Source organism: Micromys minutus (assembly GCF_963924665.1).
Source record: "Micromys minutus genome assembly, chromosome: 29".
Classification (NCBI taxonomy): Eukaryota; Metazoa; Chordata; class Mammalia; order Rodentia; family Muridae; genus Micromys; species Micromys minutus.
The window spans coordinates 20,610,011-20,634,925 of NC_137964.1; the positions used below are offsets into that span (position 1 = coordinate 20,610,011).

Sequence of the window (24,915 nt, forward strand, 5' to 3'; positions counted from 1 at the left end):
AAACTGTCTATGCAAAGGCTGTGTGTCATGAAAAAGGCTGATGTGGATGGCAGTCACACAGCCTTGTGGAGCATTGTCAAGAATTCTGGTTTGTCACAGAGAACGCTAAGCATCCTGGGAAGCAATGGGGCGGAGGAATATCAAGCTGATTTATATTTTTCTTTTGTGAGTGTGAGTGTCGTGTGTGCAGGTGTTCACATGTGTATGGAGTAGAATAGGCCCAGTGGGCATTCCTCAAACACCATCCGCCTTGTTAATTGAGATAGGATCTCTCTGTGGCCTGGAACTCACCAGATAGGCCAGGCTAGCTGACCAGTGACCCTTAAAAATCTCCCCATCTCCCCACTTCAATTACTGGAATTATAAGCATATGGCATCATATCCAGCATGTTTTTTTTGTATGTATGTGTGTGTGTGTGTGTGTGTGTGTGTGTGTGTGTGCCTGTGTACAAGTTCATGGGGATTTAACTCTGTTCCTTGTGCTTTTAAGGTAATTACTATATCAACTGATCTTTCTGTCCACCTCCCTCCATGATTTATGTTCCCCCAAATACTATATCCAAAGCAGATACAGAGTCCCCACTATGAGCAGGGACAGTAGCAAGTAGCTTCTCCTCTGTTCTAAGGACCCAACTCACTGCAGAATTCCTCAAGTGTGGCATGTGTGGAGACAGAGGTGACTCAAAGAGATCAAGGAATGAGGTGACTGGGGTCTCAGCGTGGATGACAGCCTTTCCATCGAAGCCTCTCTGTCTCCTAATAAGACCACTGGAGACACACAGAGACATAGGAAGTTTATTTAACAACCCTACAAAGTCAGACGTCATCTCAGAAGGGTGGGCACTCGGACTGAGCACAAGAAAGAGGAAAACATCCATTTTGCAAACCTGGAATGCACAACCTCTTTTCCCCTTTTCTCACTTACAGCCAGCCTGCCCAGGTGGAGCATGTGTGGTTAACCCTAGCTTTGCTGGCTCAGAAACTCCTGCCAATTTGGGAACTTCCGAAGGCTGATTTTGGAAAGGGTTTGAAAAAATATTTGCTAAATATGTATACTCGGAAGCAGATTTTTCTCATAATGGAATTTTCCAAATTTGTTTCCAAAGTAGTTTCCCCTCCAGGAATGCCAGATTCAAAGAAAAAGAAAACAAAGAAAAAAAAAAAAAGAGAGAAAAGGAAAGAAAGAAAGAGCGAAAGAACTCAATAGCTTGGATTCTGGTTCATTTAAAACACACAGCCAGATGACATCCAGACACAACTAGCCACTTGCAGGTCAAACTGAAAATGATGACCAGGAAGGGCCAGTTTTGACAGGAAGCCCCAATGTGACCTTGTGAGGCTGTGTTTTACAAAGGTGGCAAGTAGGAAGTCCAGGCTTCCCATCTGCTTTTCAGTGGTTTCCAGACTCTGTTTTAACTAGTCCTAGTAGCCTTAACCCTCATCCACGTCAGACTCATCTCTGTCCCCTGAACCTCACATGCAAACTCACACACATCCAGGACAGTCTGCAGCACCTCTGGTGTTAATTAGATTTGTTGAGGTTTAATAGAACGGGGACGGGACAGGGGTCAGGGTCAAGGGAAGAGAAGAGAAAAGGAGGAAGAGGAGGAGGGGTTTTGGTCTTTTGTTGGGTAGTGATATCACTTGCTCCCAGGTAAAGGTGGGTCTTTGAACCGATGTCTTCTGGGAATGCTTTGGCTGTTTCCATGGCGATGGATGTGCCAGGTTCCTGTTACTTATGGGTGGAGCCATCGCCTGGGGTGGGGGTTGGAGGCCTGGGGGGTGACGGGTAGGGGGGTGAGGGGGTAGAGGGGGGTATCCTAATGCCAACAACCTCCCACACTCCTCGTATTGAGTCTGCCATGATCTCAGTCCTCACCTCTTTCATTGTGTTATCAAGGGATCCACTTGATGCCAGAGAGTAGGTGCCATTGGCCTAAGGCGTGCCTCCTTTAATTCATATGTGGGTATTGCCACCTCAAGTAGGAGGGCATTAAGAGAGGCCTTTGGAAGAGGGTGAGGCCATGAGGAGGAGCCCTCACCAGTGGGACTAGTATCTTTGTGAAGAGGACCCTTGGCCTCTCCCAGTGGGCGAGGCTTTGTGAAAAGGTGGCTCCAGGAAGCAGCTCTTCGTTTTAGTCATTTGGGTAGCCTGGGTTACAAAGACTAGTTCTGGTCCCACACTGTTGGCAGATTGCTAGTTCCTTGGCATCTATAACTATGAAGTTGTTACAACAATGCAAAGCATAAGCAACAATTCCCCCCGAAGCAGAATCACGAGGGCCCCAGCGCAACTCATAGACCAGTGAATCGCTATTTCCACCCCCACTCCCAACCCCTCCCCCAGCCCCAGCTCCAGCCCTACCCCTACTTCCACCCTCACTAAGCCCCAGCCCCACCCCACCCCAGTCCCACCCCCAATCCACCCCCAACCCCAGCCCCCAGCCAGCCCCACCCCTACCCTAGCCCCACCCCCATCCGCTGTTCATCACTTACAGGCCCCCTGGAAGGACTCTTCCTGGTTCTTGTGAGCAGTATGCCTGCGTAGTGTTTAGGGGTAAAGACCTTTCTGTCACTCCATGGGCACAGGCACAGGGTTTCCATAATCTTCATAGCCTTGGTTACCTTAATTTGCTCAGGTGAGGTAGTGAGAAGCCTTTGCGATTTTTAAAATAAATGCGTAACTTGACCAAAAGAGGCATTGGAGGGCACATGCAGGTTATGACTGTTCTCTGGGAGGGAAAGCAGGTGCCTGAACTCCCAAGTGCTACCACTAGGAGCCACTGCAGGCCCACTGATGTACCCATCGCCGCACCTGCTGCCTCTGCCCAACCATCTGTGTATCCCGGGGCCCACCAAGAAGCACAGCTGTTTTCTCCAGCTGTGCAAAAGGAAATAGTTGACTCAGTCTCCCCCCACCTCTCACCTTGGTACCATTAAAATAACAATAACAATAGTGATGTGGACTTCGAGTTGCTTTTTTTTTTTTTTAAAGCAAGTGTAGTGTGGTTATTGTGTTCAGGAGATGGTTCATTGTGAAAAGAAGCAGAAGGCCCATACAAGTCTCAGGAAAGTCTGAAGAACTAGGATGTATCCTCCCAGAGGGCAGGCAAGCGGTGACCTATGGCTGGGGCTGGAGGTGGGGATGGTGAGTCTCTGATCTACAAGCTGATGGGAGTTCTCGTGATTCTGAAGTGGGATTTGTTGCTTAGGCTTTGCACGGATACAACTCCCTGAGTCCAGCATGCTCCTAAAAGTAACCACAGCAAACACACGAATCCCCAAGCAAACCAGTCTTAGGTGGAATCCTTTCTGTGGTCTTACATTGGCAGACCCTATCTGGGATGAGCGGATGCTTGTCCTTGTCCCCACTAAGAGAAGTCACACATCGGTTGCAATACCACTTGCCCATTGCAAATCTATTTTGTTTTCAGACTCAGAGAACTCCAGAGTAAGATTTTACTCTCTGGTCACCTTTTTTTCTCCCAAGCCTGACATCACTCGTGTGGCAAGTCAAATTGGAGTTTACAAGCTGTGTGGAATCGCACTGGATGCCTCCCATATTGATAGGCATAGGTGCCAAGCAAACACAGACCTTGTGATAAACTGAAAAGCTGGCGCAGACTTGATAGAGTCTTCCTGAAGGCAAGTATATGTCTGTGTAGGTGGGGCCAGCCTGACTTTGAGTGATGATGGGTCGATGCTGAATAAGTGGCCAACCAGGTGCATCCTTACCATTCCATACCCACAGCTCAGGCAGATGACCACTTTGTAAGGGGTAGAGAGTTCCACAGGGAAGCTGAAAAGACCCTGTTATTAACTTGGTGGTGTTGGAAGGCTTGTGCTAAGCTACCCACGGAGTCCCTTTAAGTGAGAACTCCCCTCAGCCTTACCACTTCAATATGCTCATCCCCAAGAAGCCCCTTTAAGTCACTCCAAATTGGGCCATAGGAAATATGCTCAGAGCCTCACACTGTGAATGACCACAACGTGGCGTGTTTATCGTTGCCTTTGATGTTAGAGTCTCACAAATTGGTGGCTGGAACTTCCCTCTTTGTGGCGGTTAAGCCTTCCTCCAGGGCAGGATTAACTCCCTGCATAGCCATTTCAGAAATGATATTTTTTAATGTGAGGATGGGGATGAGAGGGATATTTATGCATTCTGGTAAGCCTGCCTTGCATGCGAGGTCGTGAGATCTCTCCTAAAAGCGTGAAGCCTTTCAGGCCCATTAGAAGATTTGATTTTTGAACAAACAAAAGAAAACAAGCCATTTGGATGCTTAGCCAGGGAAACGAATTGATCCTTCCGACTCATGTTAAATGTTGGACTTCATTACGGGATTGTGGCTCAGGCTGCTTCCGTGTCAGGGCTCTCTGGTGCTTGTGACCCACTGGCTGGAGAAATGGCAGCTGCTGTCTTGTTCTGGGAAAGCTGGGCTTTGGCTGACCTCCTAGCTCCTCCATGCTGACAGAGAGCTTCACAGAACGTGGCCTAGTTCCAGCCCCCCTCCCCCACCCCAAGCTTGCAAAACTATCTTTTCCAGCCTCACAGAGTAGGTAAGTTCTCCAAACGGGCTGGTTAGCTTTAGACATGGAAATGACACTCTCTCAGACACAGATCCCAGGATTGGCCAGACTCCTGAGCCTGTCAGTATAACAGTAGCCAGTGTGAGACCCTTGTGGAAGCACATCACTTGTCTGGAAAGAGCTGGTCAGTCTTATATCAGAAACCAAAAAAAAAAAAAAAAAAAAAAAAAAAGAAAGTATTAGGGTTCCTCTGCTAATGTCAGCAAAGCCTGCTGTTGTGGCACTCTGACAGGGTGCCATGACAGGAACCCTCTAGCTCTCTTCTTGTGGGCAGGGCATACATTACACATCATGGCATATTAACTCTAAGTCTTCACCCGAGTGAACACGATCCCATCTCATCTCCCATGGGGTTACTGCCATATGGGATCACACTGGCTTCATCTCATATTGATCAAACACAGACTTTGGGATAAGATGAGAATCTTGGGGAGGGGTTGTCTCCCTGCATTCAGCTGGAACCTTCAGGAAGAACAGCAAGGTTAGAGGGTCACCCAGAAGTGTTCTGGGTTCCACTCGAATGCCACATATAATCACCCACTGGCAGGCTTGGGTTTTGGCACATGTCACCTCATGAAGGCTGTGCCATGCCGTGGCTCTCTAGCAGATAGGAACATTCAGTTTTCAGGGGGCACAGTTTCTTTCAGAGGCTTAGGGACAATTAGAAAGCTCAGGTGGACTTTGGACAGCAGACTTGCAGTGCCAACCATTGGAGAGAATCCTTACCCCATCAAGACTCCAGTGGCAGGAAGCAGGACTTACCTAAGCAGTCCTGCGCATGAGCTCAGGGAGATTGTTTGGATCTGTCTTTCTGCTCTGTTCTGGAAATCAGCACGTGACGGGGATCAGCGGCCCATGCTATGATCACTTAAAGGGCCACGTGAGAAATCTCAAACACTCGGGAGTCCTGGGAGGAGTGAGCCGGAGACAGACAGAAGGGAGAGCCAAGATCAGTGTAGATCAGAGCACAGGCACTGGGAAGAACGAAGGATTGTGGGAACTCTACAGGGATCATTGGTTTCCTGCCAAATTTCCTTGCAGAAGGCAAAGACTCAGATCCATGCTGGGCTGCAGACTCAAGGGGGCACCACCAGCCTACAACAGCCACAGCTTCTTGAACAAGTTCCATAGCAGGGCAGGTGCAGCGCTAAGAGTTACAGGTGGCCATTGGCTGCCTCAACTTAGTGGAGATCTCTGGCAGCTGGGCTCATTTTCAGTCAGACAGCTGCAAAGTCCAGTCACCTGAGTGCTGGGACAAACAGTGACAGATGGACAGGAAAGACCCGCCCCCCGTCTACACAGCACCCTTTCTGGAAGTGCAGTGTGCCTCATAGCTGCTGCCTCTGCTCACCAAAGAGGTCCCGGGCTGAAGGAAGAGGTGCGCGTGAAAGCACAAATATTAATAATGCCAAAAGTGTGGGTGAATTCCAGCTAGGCACCGCGTTTTGCACAGAAAGGCAAATCCTCTGTGCTTTAATTCGCTTCTTCACTTCACCTCCCCTTGTGCTGTGGACAGACCCCTCGTGCATTTTAAGCCAGCACACTATTTACCACCGGCCTATGCCATTTTGAAATAAACACACTTGAATTGCTCAAAGGATGCCCCACAGTGGTCCTCACCTGAGTTTCTCCTTGTATTATCGGAAGGATGGAGGGAGTGAGATTCAGCCTTACGTTGTGTGATCTCTAGTGTCTGTCCTGTCTTCATGTACAACATGGGCACAAGGGCATGCATGCAAGAGTGGACATTCACCAGGGGACTTAGGGACCCCAACCTCCTTGCTGTCTTTACCGGATCTCAGACATAGCTGGTATTTTGTTAAGCTGGCTGGAGGATGGTGTCTTTCTGTAAAATAGCAGGCCTGCACACTCAGCGTGAACAGTTAATGCTATTTGATCATCGGTAGGGTTTGGCTTCCAATTGATTTATAGCGTTGCAGATGAAACACATATTCTTGGAGGAAAGCACACTTCTGACCGTTGAGAATGACGGGGCTGGTGGATCTAAAAGGAAGGGGCCCCTCTGGCACCGGGCTGCAGCTGAGGGGCCTGGCAGTCAGCCATGAATGCTTGCAGGCCTTCCCCAGGAATGGCTCCCCCTGCTAATTGCCTGCAGAGGAGTGGTCGCACACATTCCAACAGCCCCATGCAGACAGTTGGAGGGGGAGTCATTCTTATCTCTCATTTTAGCCACTCATTGGGTCTGCACAGTTTGAACAACGAAAATGTTTGCCAGATAACTACGTGTGATGAAGAAATTCCAGGCAGCTGCTGGACTCTTTGATCTTAAGGACATAGAGAAGACTTGTTCGATGACATACCTTAAAAAGAGTCGCCTGCTGCTTACGATCCACGGGGAAAATGATTTAGGGAAGGAAAAAGTAAAGTCATTTTTAAAATAAAAAAAAAATATAGAGGCCATTAACTTCCAGGAAATAAATTTAAGGATTGTCCTAAAAATAGACTGGAGCTGGTGATGCACCCCTTTAATTCCAGCACTTGGGAGGCAGAGGCAAGTGGGTCTTTGAGTTCCAGGACAGCCTGGTCTATAGAGCAAGTTTCAGGACAGCCAAGGCTGCAAAAACCAAAATTAGAAATAAAAATAGACTTGGGGAATCTAGAGAGATGGCTCAGTGTGTAAGAATACTGGCTGCTCTCGCAGTGAACCGAAGTCACATTCCCAGCACTCACATGGTGGCTCACAACTGTAACTCAGGTTCCAAGAGATTGGCCATTCCTGGTCTCTGTGGTTACTGTACACACACAATGTATTTACATACGTGTTGGCAAAGCACTCGCACACACAACATAAAGACAAATCTTTAAAAATATCACTTGAATACACACAATTGGATCAGCCACTGAGAAATGAAGGGGGAAGCTTGGTTAGAAGCTTGGTTAGGGGGTCATTCAGAGAGATGTGTGCCAGAGATGAAACCTCGGTTTTTCCCGTCAGCTGGGGAAAGGCTCAGTAAGGCAGCCTGGAGTCCCACCCGCCTTGCTACATCAGCTTTGAGATGGGCACCGCAGTCAATTCAACCGGGCGCTTTGCATTACTCACGCTGTAAAGTTTATAGGAAACAGGAAATGTACGAGCACGCTTGCGCCCACAAAGGTTTAACTGAAGAGGAAGATTCACCCCGTATGTGGGTGCTATCATGGATGGGCCGAGGCCCCGGACTAAACACAAAGGGAGAAAGAGTGTTGGGCACCAGCCCTGTGCCCTTGCCCCATTCCCTGACTGCAGATGCCATGTGACCAGCTACCTCACAATCTTTGCCGCCATGCTGTCCTAGCTGTGATAAAAACAAAGAACAAAGGCAACTTGGGGGGCCGAGAAGGGGGGGGGCAGGTTGGTTTCCTCCTACAGCTTAAATCCATCATGAAGGGAAGTTAGAGCAGGAACCCGGAGGCAGGAACAGACACAGAGAAGTGGTGGAGGAATGCTGCTTACTGACTTGCTCTCCATGGCTTTTGTAAGCCTTCCTTTCTTATACCACCCAGGATCACCACCCATCAAGGGGTAGTACTGCCTACAGTGGGTCCTCCCATCAATCATTAATCAAGAAAATGCCCACAGGGTCCCCAAAGGGCAATCTGATGGAGGCATTTCTCAGCCGAGGTGTCCTCTTCCCAGATGACTCTCTAGGTCATGCCAATGGGATAAAAACTAACCAACTCATCACATACCTTCCCTGCCCAGGAGCCCAAACAGACTCTCTTTCCTTTAAGTTACGTTTGTTAAATATTTTGTTATAGCAAAAAGAGAATTAACTAACACAATTCATGTTTTATCCGCAGAAATGAATTTAGCCGTTGGACTTGATGCTGGGTTTCCTCTCTGGATCCCCACAGAATCTGTTTGTTTCCAAGGCACCGCGGAGCAGTGAGGAGGGCTTCAGCTCAAGATCCTAGCATGGGGATTATGTATCTTGATGTGAGTTTGCCTTAGAGACCCCAGAGTGAGTGGAGAGCATGAGTGGAGAGCTGTACCTATTACCCTTTCAATAAGAAATCTTCCCTGATGCCAATTCCCTGATGCCCAAAGGCCAGCGGGGAGCCAGGATGAAAATCTTTCAGGGACAGGAATTTGGGGATCAATTTGGGATCCCAGGGTCACAATCAAGAGATCACCGGGAACACTTCAGCTTATGTTAGGGGTCCTGAGTTGTCCTTGCTTGACAGCCACCTGCAGCTAGAGGTTTTAAGAAGGCAGGGCAGATGGCCTTTCCACACCTGTTGTGAGCGTGGACTTCCACGCTGGTCCTCGTGCGCGCTCCCAGGGGCTGGAGAGGTGTCCATAACCTCCTTTGAGCATCTCCCTCCTATTCCAGCACATAGAGAGGGCGACCGCGAGGCTGGGCGCCCCGCAACCAGGAAGGTGGAACCTACTTTGCGGATTGGGGCTCACAGCTGTCACTCCGGAAGGGTGGGGCTTAAAAAGAGAGAGAGAGGGAGGGAAGGAGAGAGGGAGAAAGAGAAATTGGGAAGCAACAGCCCCAGTCCGCCTGGGCACGCTGCTCTGGGTGCGCTCGGATGCAGCCGCCCCGGGCCCGCGCCTCCTCGTCCGCGCGCCGCTCGCCCTCCGCCCGGAGCGCCGCGCGTCTCCGGAGCCGGCGGTGCGCCGGGCGCGCGTGGGGAGCCGGGGCGGGCTGGGGTGGAGCCGCAGCGCCCCGCAAACTTTGGGCGGCGGAGCGCGCGCGCGGAAGCCCTGTGGCGCGGGATGGGGGTGGCGAGGCTACGCGCCCCGGGTCCCCACGCGCGCCTGGCCATCCGCCCGGGGACCCCCGCGCCGCCTCTGCTTGTGCCCCGGGCCCCGCAACCTCGCAGCCCCGCAGCCGCCCGCGCGCGTTAGCCCACCGCAGCCTCCCAGCCGAAGTCCCCAGAGCGCTCTCCGTGCTTGGGGACACAACACCGGAGACCCCCCTTGTGGAGTGAATTTAAATTCACCAGCCAGTTCTCAGCGCAGTCGAAACACTGAGGTGAGCCTCGGCCTGCGCTGCGGGACCCCAGAGCTCCAGAGCTCGAGCGGCCTGGCTATGGACCTATGGGGACCCAGCACAGGGCGGCCCTGCTGCTCGGGTCCCTAGCCAGATGCGTGTTGGCCATCCAGCTCAGCTTCTCTTCTCCGGGGATCTGGCGACATCCCTTCTTCAACCAGAAGACACCACGGAGGAGCAGAGGACCCGCGCTCCGAGTCTCCACGATGTGCCCATCTGAGATGGGGACGCTGGGGTACCTCTGGTCTCCCGTACTCATCAGCCTAGCTGCCCTTTTCTCCAAAGGTGAGGGTGCTTGGGCTACCTGGGCCGGGGCACTTAACTTTGCTGGAGTGGATGTGGATGTGGGCGGCCCGGAGAGGCGTGGGCGTGTGTGTGTGTGTGTGTGTGTGTGTGTGTGTGTGTGTGTGCAGCAGACTCGTGGAGCCAAGGTCTGGGGCAGGCACCTTGGCAGCAGGTGATTTCCCTGGAAGTCTTGGTACGATGCCCTAGGAGAGTGTGCCTAAGCCACAAGGGAAAATTGGGAAAGCCTATACTGCCCTGGACCTGGAAGCTTCCTAGAATTTGGTGTGGACTTCCCAACTGGCCCTAACCTTTTAAGAAATAATCTTCAACAGCCCTGTTGTATGGGAATGTCAGCTAGTATACCACAGGCTGTTAATAACACGGCTGGCCAGAGTGCCTTTCAGCCCAGAGTCTCCTGGGTCGGCCTTCTGCAGCTGCTTGGGGTGTTGGGAGTGCTATACCTACATAGGATGCTCTACTGTTTGTCCTATCCAAGTCTTCTGAGTGGGGTCCTGACCTGGGGCTGAAGAAGCCCCTCCTACCCTACCCCCCTTACCTGCTGTTACCATCTCCCCTGCCTGGCACGAGCAAATTTGGAAGCTTGGGACAGAAATGCCTCGCAGAGCGATTGATATCCACAGGACACCATAGCTGGGCTCTACACATGTCCCTGACTGACCAGTTGGTTTCTATTTGTGGGTAGTTCCCCCTCCCCACACCCCCTTTTTACAGCAAAAGTCAAAGATTCTCTGTGGTCTCCTGTGTGCTGGAAAACCCCATGTGAATACATTTCTCTGTGAATATTTATCAGGCCACATCTCTCTGAAACTTCCTAGCCAGTTGACAGGCACACTCTTTTAGTGATCTGTTGATTTTGGTTTCTGGCTGTTCTGGTATCTGGCAATCTAGTTGCTTAGGATCTTGTAGAGTTAGGCAGATTGATTCCTGGGCTTTTATTTTATTTTATTTTTTTTTTTTAAATGCGGGGATGGTTGTGGGGGGTGTTAGGTGTTTATGTGGCTGTGCTTTCAAGTGCTGTTGAAGGGGACTCATGTAAGCTAATGAGGAGTAGCCCTCCTCCTGGGAGGGAGCCACAGCTTTGGGGATGTAGAATACACTGGAAATCAAAGAGGAGGTTGATTAAAAAATACTAATAATAAAGGGCAGACCCTAGGTTAAAAACCTGGCTTCAGGGCCAAGATGCCACTCCAGCATGACTGTGAGGCATGCCGTATCCCTGCTGCTTGGTTTGAAAAGAATAGACATCTTCGTTTTCATTCTTAATAGCAAGGCTTTTTTAAAGCGAGTCTTCGGACTCCACAGTGACAACGGTGTTCCCTCACTCTCTGATTCCTTCATTATGAACAGCTGTGTCGACGGCAGCCACCTTTCCCTGGGTGCTTTCAAACTTGTCCTTAAACAAGGTACTGTGTGTCGGGGGTGGGTGAGGGAAGCAGCTTCTTTCCCAATGGCTACAACCCATCTTGTCGGTAACGTTAATGTCTCGTAAGGTTCTTTGCTTTGAACTTTGTAGACGTGGGAGCCTGCCTCAGGCAGACTTGAAACCAGTCAGAATGTGGGGAACCTTCACACAGCTGTGAGCAAGGCTGAAGGCTGAGCACTGGTGAGGTAACAGCCGGGGTTCTCAGCGGGGAACAATGAGGGTGACTGGATGGTATCAGATAATGTAAAAGGGGGACTTCATAGGGGCAGATGTGACATGCACCAAGGACAGTCGGGTGTTTTGTTCCATTTCTTTTACCTACTTCTTTGTCAAGTTGTGTGATGAGCTGTAAGTTCTTTCTAGAAACGTGTCTGTTTTATGTGTGTATTGAGTGTGTGTACTTGTGTAGTTTGCATGTTGGCATATGTGTGTGTATGTGCAGGTGAAGGCTGGAAGGTGGTATCACCTGAGTTTTCTTTGAGTATTCTTCATTTTACATATGGAGGCATGGGTTCTCTCTGAGCCCAGAGTACACTGATTCTGACTGGCCTCTCTACCCAACATACCTAGGGGATCCCCTGAGTATTGATGGGTTTATAGGTGGCTGCCATGCTTGCCTAGCATTTACATGGGTGTTGGGGATTCGAACTCATGTCCTTACCTTTGCAAGGCAAACACTTTAACCATAGAGCCATCTCGCTATTCATGTCTGCGGATTCTAACTCACTTGAAGTCAAGCATAGGCTACACCCAAGAGCATTTCAGTCAAGTAAACACACACTCTAAAATGTCTAATTTGCCTGGGACAGAATTAAAAAAGGGAGTTGGCATCAAATACTGTACTGTTTTTACTCTTTTAACCCAATAGGAACACTTAAATACAATAGAATACGTATTTTCCTGTCCCAATGTCCTTGGCTAATCAGTCCAGTGACCTTGGACTTTATAAATGTGTCAGTTTCATGAGTGAATACTGAAAGCCTCCCCTCCCCTGACTCTTTGGGGATTCAGACATAAGTAAAATGTTCTGCCTTATGTTTCTGTCTCCTTGGGTTGTAGGGGGCCATGATATGAAACATCATTTGCGGTTGCCCTTGGTTTGTGGTCCCAAACTTCTGTGCCGAGTGACCTTACTGGGTCAGGGAGCTTATAGCTTGTGTTTATATCGGAGTCCTGGTTAGAAATGTGATGCTGCTGTCTGCAGATGCACCAGTATATGGCTCTGAGCTTTTCGAGTGGGGTAGGCATAACGACACCTAGCTGAAAAGAAAAGCACAAAACAAACAAACAAACAAACAAACAAGAACCCCCCAACATCCACCCCAAAACCAAAAACCAAACCAAAAACCAAAAAACCCATGGACAGACTGGAGACAGCTAGAGACTGAGGCAGGCTTTAAATGCAATGCCTGGAAAACTGCCACCTGTCCCCACCTTCTCTCTCACTAGTCACTCTGCCTGCTGTTCTCTGCCGCATGCCCCTGAGGAGCAGATGCTGATACCCACGATGCTGGGAGAGGAGCCTCTGCAGTGTTGTGGCATTTGTGCCTGGGCAATGCCTGTTGCCAGATGGATGCATGGGACGTCCTGTGTGTGAGGATTCTCATCCCGGATTGACTGCTTCCCACTCTGCTTTAGAGGAAGAAGCCTTGGCAGTGGGAGCCTCTGCTAAGGGAAGGTTGAGCTCCCGCAGCCTTGGGTGGTAGGGAATGTAACTCATTTTATAGTGGTTGTCCCAGAAAAGGAGTCACTTTTAAGACCTGAAAACCTTAGGAAGAGAGAGAGCAAGGCAGTGTGGGTCTCTGTGTGGGGCTAGGGAGGAGGAAAGGAAGCAGGAGACTGGCTTTATTGCTCATATTTAAATGCTGTAAAAATTAGACTGTGGGGGACTAAGGAGGCAGGAAGCCTTCTTTTCTTTGAATTGATGATGTAAATGGAATATGATTTTATTTTAAAAAATGCTTACATGTGGTTAGGTGTGGTACATGCCTGTCATCTCCCGAGCCCGGAGCAGGAGGATCTTAAGTTCCAGGCAAGCCTGGGCTACATGGTATGAACATGTTTTTAAAACGAAACAACTTAACATGCCCAAGTTTTTAAGAGTTCGAAGGTCTGTTTACATGAGCTCCACTCTTTAAAAGCCAAGATAAAGGAGTGCACTAAATATTTAAAGATACATTATTATGAAAACATACATCACTATATTTCTAATTCATCTGTTTGTCATGTATTATTCAACTGATTATTATCTATATATCTGCTCATCCAATCTAGTTGATCAATTTATCTATTCATCAAATTATTATCCATCCATCCATCTACCATCCATCCATCTACCATCCATCCATCTATCCATCCAATCCAGTATCTGTCTGTCTGTCTGTCCGTCCGTCCATACATCCACCATCCACCCAATCCAGTAAATTCATCTATTGACCCATCCATTCTCTACCCATTTATCCATCTGGCAAGTATTGAAGGTCACCTTTTAGTGACCCCCCCCACCTGAACAGGAAGTATTTGTCAGTGTTCTGGGGATACAGGATGAGGTCCTCCAGAGTCCTCACACTGGAGATGTTTATGGCAGTCTTTTCTCTCAATTTCCAAGTGTTACAAGCCACTTTGTTTTAACTGACAAGGATAAACCTTAGTGGCTCTGTGTTCAGCAACTCCCTCATCTTTCTGTCTTGAAGCTTGCTTCACTGCACCCCCCCTTTTCTAGTTCATGACAGTAATGCCCCTCCCCCAGTAGCACTGCTCCACACACGCCCCCCTCCCACTGTATGCAGGGATATAGTAGTAAGAATAAGGGAGAACACAGGTCTGCTCTGGCTCCTCTGTGCTTGTGGTGTATGGAGCAATGAGAGAAAGCATACCCAAAGGAAAAACTGTGGCACATACTCAGAGGGACAGGAATAGTGTCTCTCCCAGCAGGTGCATCAGTGTTTGACCAGAGCAACTGCCTGGGAGCTTTCTTCTGATGGTGAATGTCAGCAGCAAAGACAGCTGGAGGAGGGAGCTGTGCAAAAAGAATGGAGAGTCTGGACCATGGACTGAAGAAATTTGGTATAGGTGGCAGAGAAGGAGTGATGGAGGTCACATCGCTGCACAGAGCAAGGGGACAGTGGGCTAAGGGAGAGCTGGGTGGACAGCATTTAACATCACTTCTCAAAACCATCCAAGTGAGTGGGAAACCCGGTGGTCTCTTTTTGATTCATCTGTGAGGAGCTCAAGTGGTTAAAAAAAAAAACCAAATAAACAAAAAAACAAAAAACAAAACAAAACAAAAAAAAAACCAAAAAAAAAAAAAAAACCAAAAAAAAAAAAAAAAAACCCAAAAAAAAAAAACCCAAACAGCAGTGCCAGTAAGATGACATTGTAGGTAAAGACATTTGATGCTTAGACTCATACAGTGGAAGGAGAGAAATGACTCCCACAGGTTGTCCTCTGACCTCCACATGCAAGCCGTGGCATGGTCATGCCCACAAATGCATGCATGTATGCATACATATATACACACATGTAATAAAAAATTTTAAAAAGAATTCAAGGTCATTCTCAACTCTACAGTAAGAACTAAACAAGACAAAACAGAACAACGAAGCCACCAGGAACAAAAGACCAAGGGACAAAGATGGATTTTAGTCCAAGCGAGTATGAGTTCCTGATGGCTGCTGGAACAAATGGTTCCCAATATTATGGCTTCAGATAGCAGAGACTCCGGAAGCTGGAATTCCGGTGGCAGGAAACTGTGGAGGATGCTTCTGGACCTCATAGATCTTTGTGTCTACTAGCCAGCCACTTGGGGGCTTTTCCTTATCCATTGTTCTAGATTGCCAAGTGGCACACACCAAGCTGCTTCCACGTTCTTCAGTCCCTCCTCCCTTTCTCTTTATGCTTCCTACCCTGCAGCATCCCCCATCTCCCTGGTTTCCACTTGAGGCTGACATCCTGCTCTGTTGTTCCCTGTGCATGTTTCCCACTTCCCCTCTTGCTACAGTACAAGCAGTTGCTTTTATGGCCACGCAACTGATCCAAGACTTCATTTACTCTCATCCTGGGTTTTATATACAAACGAGGTGATCAAAGTCTTAGGACCCAGGGATTTGAATGCTAACACATTTTGAGAGGTTGGGAACATTTGCCTCACCTTCCACAAGTCCATAGGTGTGACATTCAAGACCCATTTTGTAGCCCTTCTTCAAAACTTTACGTTCCCCCAGAGTAACAAATACCTATCTTTTTTTTTCTATCTTTGACTTCTCTTTAGTATTTAGCATAGCGTTTTGGACATTGCAGAGGGTCAATAAAATTGTTAAGTGTGCTTAAGAGTATAAAATATTGCCCAAAGAACCTTTGTCTGGCAGTAAAAGGCTCAGTGCCTTTTTCCAGTAATTTAAACGGCTACTGGGATACATTGGCTGATAGTCATAACGGCAACTTTTCCCAGCAACTGTTGGTGGCAGGAACTGTGCCGAGAGATTTATCCCAGTGATATTCACAAACTTGCAGACAAACCAGTGAGGTTGATGATGAACATGAAGCTCAGAGAAGCTGGTTCAGGATCTGACCAGGGAGAGCCACAGGGTCTGATTTCCGATGTCTCTGTGCCCTCTTAGCTCCAGCAGGAGTGCCCTTGAGGGTTTAATGCAGAGTCTTTCTCCCTTTAGTATAAGCTCAGAGCCCAGGACAGGCCTGTTCAATGTGTTGGGAGAATGAATAGAAGTGTAGCATGCTGTTTAATTTTCTCACACTTTATTTTGTCAGTGGTGATCAGGAATTATAGCTCAGATCGACTGAGATCTAGAGTCGAATTCCCAGGCTGCTGAGGAGGTTATATGGTGGTGTGAGATACGACTGTGAGCTGCCAAGGACAGCTACTTGAAACATATGGAGCTGGGGTGAGGGATGGCTGGGCCAGTTAAGTGCCTACTGTGAAAGGTGTGTGGTTGTTACATGTGCTTGCCTTCCCAGTGCTGGGGCATAGAGGGGAATGGGTCAAATAACAGGGTAGATGGATGGCATCCTAAGGAATAACATTTAAAGTGGTCCTCTAGCTTTGCAATGCACACACACACATAAGATGTATACGTGCACAGCAAAAAAAAAAAAAAAAAAAAAAAAAAAAAAATCATCACCACCAACAAACAAACAAACAAACCCAATAGTGATCTGCAGATGAAAACAGGGGTTCATGGGTATATTTGTGTGAGTATTATTCTTGTGCATATGGCTTCCTGGGTAACACAAGGTCGACAGGTGGCCTCCACCCATTCAGGATTAAAGAATAGATGGGTTGGGTGACGGCTGTGAAGCTGATGAGAAAAGGGGGGAAACACATGGGGTGAAGACAGACACATGGTATTCCCATTCGCAAGAGGAGGGTGTGGGAGCCCGCAAGCATATGGATTTGCGAGTTGGACTTTGAATGCCAGAATCAAGCTTGGGTGAGCTGTGGAAATAATATTGTAGGGAATCAGGCAAAACCATCAGGGAGCCAGCCTGTTATAAAATGAGACCTGAGACTCAGGTTACCAAGATGCAAGCTTGTCCTTTATTTACAAAATCTGCTGCCACACATCTTAAATGCTGCCTTATGTTTTAAAAAAAGCAATATTTTTAAAAAAAGTATATGTATTAGTGTTGTCTATGTGGATGTATATGCATATGAGTGCATTACCCATGGGTACCAGAAGAGGGCGGTAGATCCCCTGCCGTGGATGGGAGTTACAGGTGGGTGTGAACCTCCTGGCACAAATTCTCAGAATTCTTCAAGAGCAGCAAGCACTTTCAACTGCTGAGCCATCTCTCCAGCCCCTTAAATTGTTGGTTTTTAAGGGGGCTTTATTTTATCTATAGAGACATGCCATCCCATACCTTACCTCAGTTCCAGAAATTAAGAATTTATACAGGGTGGAGAGCCCCCCCAAAGTGAATGTGAATGAATTTGTGGCAAATGTTTGAGAATGGGATCAAAGGCTTGTGCTCAGAACAGGGAGGCTGAGAGCTGCCATGGAAAAGACAGCTTTTGGAAGGAGGGCTCAAAGTCCCATTTCTTAACTCTTTCTCTGACCTTAGGCACACGCCTGGAGGGAGACTCAGATATATACTCAAGAGGAGAGTCTGCAAAGAGTTTTTAGTGCTATTGCGGTTTTTATGTAGGTGGCATTAAATTGTCATGTTTCAGGGACTCTGCATCCATCCAGTGTTGGTGACATAGTATTGTTTTTTTTCTTGCTTGCTTTGGGAGTGGATGGAGGGAGAATAAATTCCCAACTGAGATTGGAAGCCTATGTGACAATCTTGAATCATCAGAGCAGTAGACTAATTTGGTTTCAAAACAGGCCTTCTCTTGCCCTAGCAACCAGGCCCTGTTCCTAGCAGTTACTTCTTTGGCAGGTGTGAGGTGTGGCAGGTATGAGGTGTGGCAGGTGTGAGGTGCACAGCATGACAGCAGGCAGGTGCAGCCTCTTGCTAGAACCAAAAGCTTAGGCTAGAGAGCTCAAAAGCCAAAATTCATCAGAAGAGAGAAAGTCTGGGAAACACATAAGCTCCTTTGCATGTGGTTTTCTGGCCTGTGTCTACTTTCTTTACTGAGTAAAGATGGCTTTCCCAGGGAAAGGGTAGAAATTCAGAGAGGGCTCAGATGTGGGTGTGCTTTTAAGATAATGTCCCTTCAAGCCAGTGACACAGTGGAAGGGTGGACACAGTTTCCTACGTGGTGAGAACCTACTCCAGGCCCCAGAAACAGCAGAGCGGGTGTTCTGCCAGGTAAACGGGTAGCACAGTGTTAGCACTGCAGGCTGCTATTCTGGGTAGCCAGTGAAAGTACAGGTGTATATGAGGAGGCTCAAGGTCAAGGCTAGAGATGCACAGTAGTCTGAGGTGGAGACACTGCTCTCCCTCATGTGATCATAGCCAATTTTGGGAGTTATGTGGTGCTGACTTAGGAGATCATTTTTATCTGCACAACCTCTGCCAGGAAGGATGTGCCTGTCTTCAGTGCTTCAGGGATGGGAGGAGGTATCTAGATGCCAGAGGAGGACTCCATCAGGTCTTTTCATTTACTGAGTGTCAGTCACAAATAAAGTGGTCTTCCTGCTTACCAAGTGCTCTTTTGAGACAAACAGACTCCTAGATATCTCACCTTTACTCACTCCTCAGAATCTCACCAACATCCTGCCCATCATCCTGTCCATCATCCTACCCATCATCCTGTCCATCATCCCACCCATTATCCCTTCCACCATCCCACCCATCATCCCACTCATCATCCCTCTCACCATCTCTTCCACCATCCCGCCCATCATCCTGCCCATCATTCTATCCATCATCCTGTCCATTGTCCTGTCCATCATCCTGTTCATCATATAGAGGGGAAGAACTTGCCCATAGAAACTAAAATAGCAGCTACTTAGCCTAAGTGGGAGAGAAGAGGACTTTTGTTTTTAGCAGTTTTATAAAGATAAATGTGACCATTTTACTTTTGAATGTCTGTCTTGGCCTTCTGTATAGGTTTTGTAGCTGAAGTTCATGATAGATCAAGGGTGTGGTAGGCTGCTTCTAGAGCTCTGGGATCACTGCACGAAGGGCATCTTGAAGCCTCAGTGTAGGTTAGGGAAGTAGCAGAGTCCCAAATGTAAAGGTTGGTTAATGCAGTTTTGGTGGATTCCTTACAATGGTCAATAGGAAAACTTTTATTCATGTTTTACAATCATAAAAAAAGTATGGGGAATCGTGAGAATATCTAAATATGGTAAGAAATAACAAAGAGGGGGGAGGGAAAGAGAGGGGAGTGATGGAAAATGGGGACAAGGGGGAGGAGAAAGGAGAGAGAGGTGAAAGGGGAAGGGAGATAGAAGAGGGAGTGGTTAAAAAAGGAAACAGATGAGGAAGGGAGATGGGGAAGAGAAGGAGAGGGATAAGAGAAGGGAGAGCAGAAAGAAGGAAAAAAAAGAGGGAAAGAGTGAAGGGGAGAATGCCAAGGAGCCCTTGGGTGACTAAACTCAGGATGCCCCCAGCATCTGTACAGACTGAGCTCTGTAGCTCTTTTCAGCAAGTATCTTCGAGTATTTAGGACATACCCATATGGCAGTTTTTAAAGAACACTATGGATTTAAGCTCAGATCCCTCCTTTGGTCTGAAGCATGGAAGGCTATTTCATTGTGTCAGAACCATGGAGAAGTATGGCTTGTGCTTCCTGCTCTATGAACAAACATGGGAGGTTTTCCATGTGATCTGGGGTTCATCTCTCTTCACCTGTATCCGCTCAGAGTTGAACTTGCTAAATATAATTGCAGGTGCTGTTCTCTTGGTCTTCTTAATAGGGTTAATACTCAGCTATCTTTTATTTTTAAACTCTGTTCTGTTTCTTTCCTCTTGTCTTCCTCCTTTACTCCACTCAGATACTTTGTTTCCCTATGTGTCTGTGTGTATACACCACATGAGTGTAGTGCCCTCAGAGGCCAGAGGAGGGCAGCAGAGCCACTGAAGCTGGAAGGCTGTGCCATTATGAACTGCCGGGATGTGGGGGCTGGGATTATGCAGGTCCTCTGGCACAGCAGTCATTTATTAATTTCTGGATAAGCTGCTTCAAGTTACTTCAAAATGAGAGATTAAAAAGAAAGAGTCTCACTGCCTAATCCTGATGGATTTGCATTTTATGTCTTTCTTGTTGGTTGTTTTTTTTTTCCCTGTGAGTTCTTAAACTGCTTATATATAGGACGTACATGTAGTTTATTTTCAAGTCTTTTGAGTTCATATGTTTACATAAGCATGTCCTTACATTTTAAAAATATATTCTGAATATATATAATTTAATGCCTTGCTACAATTTAGGACTCTCTGCCTTCGCTGGACAGTTATATAATGTGGCTTCTTGCTATCATGTATAGCACAGTTTTTGTCTTGTAACTTTCTTGTGTTACATTTACTTGGTCACTGTAGACTGTGCTTGTTGTGAAGTGCTTTCCTGAAAGTCTGGCTCCCCCCAAGCTGTGAGATGGAGAGGTGTCTGAGTTCCTGAGTGACCCTCAACAGTGCCACCCACTGTCAGTTTCTGCCATTAGTGACTCCTGCTGACTGCTTTGTCCTGTGGGTACAACTTAGCCTCCCATGCACAGAGGACTGTGATGGCAAATGATGAGGCTCTGTTTCTCTCAGGGTGTGGTCCTGAGTCCTGGGATGCTGGCTTTGGATGGTGGAGGGGTTGGGAAATGGGAAAGAAGCTGGTGTGTGATGGAGATCTGTCTATAACTGTAGTCCCCCTGTCTGTGGGGAGTGGGGGGAGGTTGTGAGGATCTCTGCGGGAAGACTGCAAAGAGAATGAGACTTTGGTTTCGCGGTTATGAGGAGACAGGGTGCACTTACATGTGGAATAGGAAGTGTACTTAGGCAGGCTCCCTTCAGACGTCCATTTCAGACTGGAAGGTATGTGTGCCCATTCTTCTTCCTATGGCTTCCATCAGATGCAAGAACCCTGCCCACCCCCACCACTTAGCTGCCTAAATCCTTGGATAATCTACTCATGCTCAGTCAAGGAATCTGCTTGTCTCTAGGTTTCATCTCCAATAGAGAATCTCACTGAAATCCCAGATTATTTTTGAGGACCAACTGTGAACAAGACTAAAAGCAGGTTCTGATTAGATATGATGATGAAATCCCTCCTCAGGTAGTTCCCAGTAACCGGGGGAAACTGAGGCATGGGTGGTCGGCAACACCAACATAGAACTAAGGCTTCCATGTGTGTAAAGGACACTGTTATTCTAACTTCCCCTAAAGACCTTTCTGAACTCCTGTTACCTTGCTCACTGTAGGCCACACTTCTGATCAGCTGATCAAAAAATATAGCCTACTATGGCTGAAGGTACCATATTGGGTTTTGCAGGTTCTCTGGGCACTGGAAGCATCCTCTGGCCCTGGAAATTCCTAGCCACAGTATGCTCTTATCCTGACATAAACCCTAGGATCCCTGGTTCCCCTGTGTGCCTGGGTCTGGACCCTCTACCATAGGGTAGGACTGTCCCAACTCATCAGATTCTGGGTCGTTGCTTTCATAGCAGAGGCTGACCTCATTCAGGGCCAGCCCTTTGCTCTGCTTGCTGCTTCGTTTCAGCTGAGGCAGCTGCTCATGAGGACCCACCAGACAATAGTTCAGGTTTCATCACCGTCTGTGTCTCACCTACAGGATCCTGGCATTCTGAGCTTGAGGGAGGTGCTCTGGCCTACCCTGTGCCAGTGTGGTGGCCACAGAAGAGTCCACCCTGTACAAATGGATTATCAACACAAGTTATCTCTCTGTTGCTGTGACAATATGCCTGAGAGAATCAGCTTAGAAAAGAAGAGCTTTCACTGGGACTCGGGTTTTCAGGGATTGGTCTTTGGCTCTACTTGGCTCTGTTGCTTTTTGGACAGTGCATCAAGCAGAGAGCATGTACTAGCAAAATAGTGGTTCAGCTTGCGGTGGACAGGAGGCCGGCAGAAAGGAAATGGACAGAAACAAGATACACATTTTAAGGGCACATCTCTCTTTCTCCAAGTCTTCTAGTTAGTTTCCATCCCCTCCCATTCAGTTATGGCCCCACCAATGGCATTCTCCTATCTTGCATCCAGAGCCCTTATGATCCAGTTGCCCTCCAAAAGCCTTACCTCTTACTCTTGCCATACTGGGGACCATGCTTTCAACATGCTAGTCTTTGGGGACATCACTACCTCTCTGTTGATCTTACAGCAGATGTGATTGTCAGTCTTGGAAGACTTCAGCAAAGGTGGGCCTGTCCATCTCCTGCCATGGTAAGGAGAAAGGCTCATGAGTTTATCCCCAACCCAGTACCTATAGGAACTTAATCAGAGCTAGGGTGGGAAGGTCATGAGGATCCCTCCTTTTCTGAGAATCCAGTCAGCTAATGGTTGCTGAGGGAGAGACATTTTCTTCAGAGGTGCAACCATTGGTAAGAGCCATGCTCCTGTAAGCAGCCCTAAGGAAACTCATTGGTTCACCAGAATATATAAATATCTTGCAGAGGAGAGAGTGGAGAATTTTTACAGGGGTAGAATAGGGGGAAGGTGGAAAGAAATGGGTGGAACACTGGGAGTAGGAAGAAAATGAGACTGGAGGGTGGAGATGATCTAAGTATACAATGTATAATAATGTCTACTGAACCCCTTCATGTCTCCTTGATACATGGCAATAAAATAGAGACATTTCAGATCCAAACCACCAGACTCGTACCAACATGAAATATATGTGTAGACCATTTCCTGTTACATTTGCTTCCCAAGGGGATTGAGGGAAGAGATCCAAAGACTCTTACCTGGGCCTGGTTTGGTAGAGATCACTCAGGGGTGGTTTTCATGAGGATGTTTCTAGGTGGCTGCTCATGCCTAGACCTTTGAAGCATCCCTCATGACCTAGAAGCTGTAGGGAGGAAGTGTCAGGTGTTTTATCAACTTAACAGAGTCTATATTGTTGGCCGGGATAAGCATCTGGGGATGTCGCCTCAAAGGGATCATTTCAGGTCTTCAACTGTGTACACTTCTCTTAAGGATCTATGCATGGTGTGAGGGAACCATCTGGAATAATGAATTGGATGGAAGGCTTCTGTCTGGCATCACTGATTAAGCAGATGTGTTCTTTCTCCTCCTGACAGCATTTTGGGAAGAGATGTGGGGAAAAAAATTTGAATTTATTGAAAGGCCACCGTAGTCAGAGTGTGCCAGGTGAGTCTACATCAGGGTGGCTTAGCCTGAGAGGACTTGGCTTCCTGTTTGGAAGAACCCAGTTACATGCTCTTTGCTCTACATAGCTGAGATGTTAGGAACAAGGGGTGACATGCCAGGCTTGATCTGGGGGCTCCAGTGAGATCTGAGGAATCTAACATGTCTGATCTTTTCCCTTGATCTCCCAAAGGCCACTCACTGTCCATCTGTCTGTCCTTTATATAAAAGGATGCCCTAGTTCAGAGTTACATCCCTTTACCCTCAATTCAGAAAACAGATGTTCTTTCTTCTTTAAAGGCTTCTTCCAAATCTCAACTCAAGTTCTTGCTCTATGAAATCTTTGTGAACCAAGAACCACGCTCAGTAAGATGTGGCAGGAGCTGAAAGTTTAGGCTGCCAGTTCTCCGTGCAAAGGCTGGAGAGGAGCTCTGTCTAAGGCTCTCACAGGAACACAAAGAAGGGATGCTGATAAGGGACCATGGCTGCCCATGGCCAACAGGACAGTGATGTCCACTTCTTACAGCCACAACAGTTTTCAACACGATATATAAACATTCAGTTTTTTTCTCCAGCTTTTAAACTTTCCGGGCGATTCCATGCTTCTGTCTCGATGGTGAGTCCCAGTCTGGAATCTCATTCTCGTGGATGGAATAGTTACTCCATCCTTTGAATGTGTATTTAAATGCAATGTAAGCTTTTGTTTCCAACGACTGTAATTTTTCCGAGTCCTTAATTAGACAGGAAAACTACACGCACAATGCAAATTACTGCGGTGAATAAATATTTGAGTTATGCTCCCTTAAAAGCAAGCATCAAAACACACAATCACTTGTTTTACAGGCATTCAGTGTTCCGAGACGCCAGATCTGTGGAGCTACAAAGAATTCTCAGGGAGAGAGAGCAGTTTGAGTAAAATGATTAACATTCTGGGTGGGACCTCAACAACCAGGGGGGGTGGGTGGGGGAGCAACGCAGCGGTTTTGACGTACAGACTTGCGAATGCAGTTTACAAAGAATCCTGCCCCATTGTACAGAATTCTGTGTATCTGTTCCAAGAACATGTCTTGCTTGATTTCCCTAATTAGGTGGTACACATTAGGGAGTTGGGTTTTGCCTGCTCTTCAGATAACTATAACATCAAAAAGAGGAGGAAAACCCAGCTTGGAAGACACACTAGTGTTACAGATAGCCTAATACTCAAACTTTAACAAAAGCTTGTAGTGCGCAGTGGGGCCAAAGGTCATGATTATTCTCTTAGTTTTCCCAGAATGGCTTGGCAGAACCTTCTTCAGTGCTGTGGCTCATTTTGCCATTTAGAATGTGTGTCCTTGAAGGTCATACCATGGGAAGTGGGGTTCCCTCAATTTTGAATGGGATGAGGATTCTATTTTTATTTATTTGTGGGTACATGTGTGTATATATGAGTTCATGTATGTCTGTGTGTGTGTGTGTATGTGTGTGTGTGTGTGTGTGTGTATGTGTATGTGCATACAAGCACCCATATGCTGTGGTGCCTGTAGAGGTTAGAGGACAATTTTCCATCTGTCTGTCTTCCATCTTGTTTTGAGGCAAGGTTCTCTTGTTCCTTCCACCACTATACAGCACACTCCATAACTGACCCGTGATCTTCTGACTGATTCTTTAGGTTTTGTCTCCCATCTCACTATAGAAGTGCTGAGGTTTCAGGCAGATTCTACTTAGGGTCCAGGTATTGAACTCAAGTCATCAGGCTTGCTCAAGCAAGCTTTTACCCACTGAGTCACTTCCTCGGTCTTTTATAATTTAAAAGCACCCCCACCCCCTGTGAGTCAAAAGGGATAGAAAGGGATAAACAACAGGGTTAGGGAACAGGCCAGCAACAGGTATACTTTTCAGGTCTCC

The 24,915-nt window shown here is 47.5% G+C and overlaps 1 protein-coding gene across 1 annotated transcript in view; it reads left to right on the forward strand.

Annotated features, from left to right (window-relative positions):
- Positions 1-9,793: 9,793 nt before the first annotated feature.
- TMEM132D (transmembrane protein 132D) overlaps positions 9,794-24,915 on the forward strand; it is a gene marked incomplete at both ends in the record, with an annotated part of 594,183 nt that continues 579,061 nt past the window's right edge. Inside the window, one exon of the mRNA XM_080941251.1 lies at positions 9,794-9,872. Coding sequence (XP_080797377.1) covers positions 9,794-9,872 — 79 coding nt within the window. The remainder of the gene's footprint in view (positions 9,873-24,915) is intronic.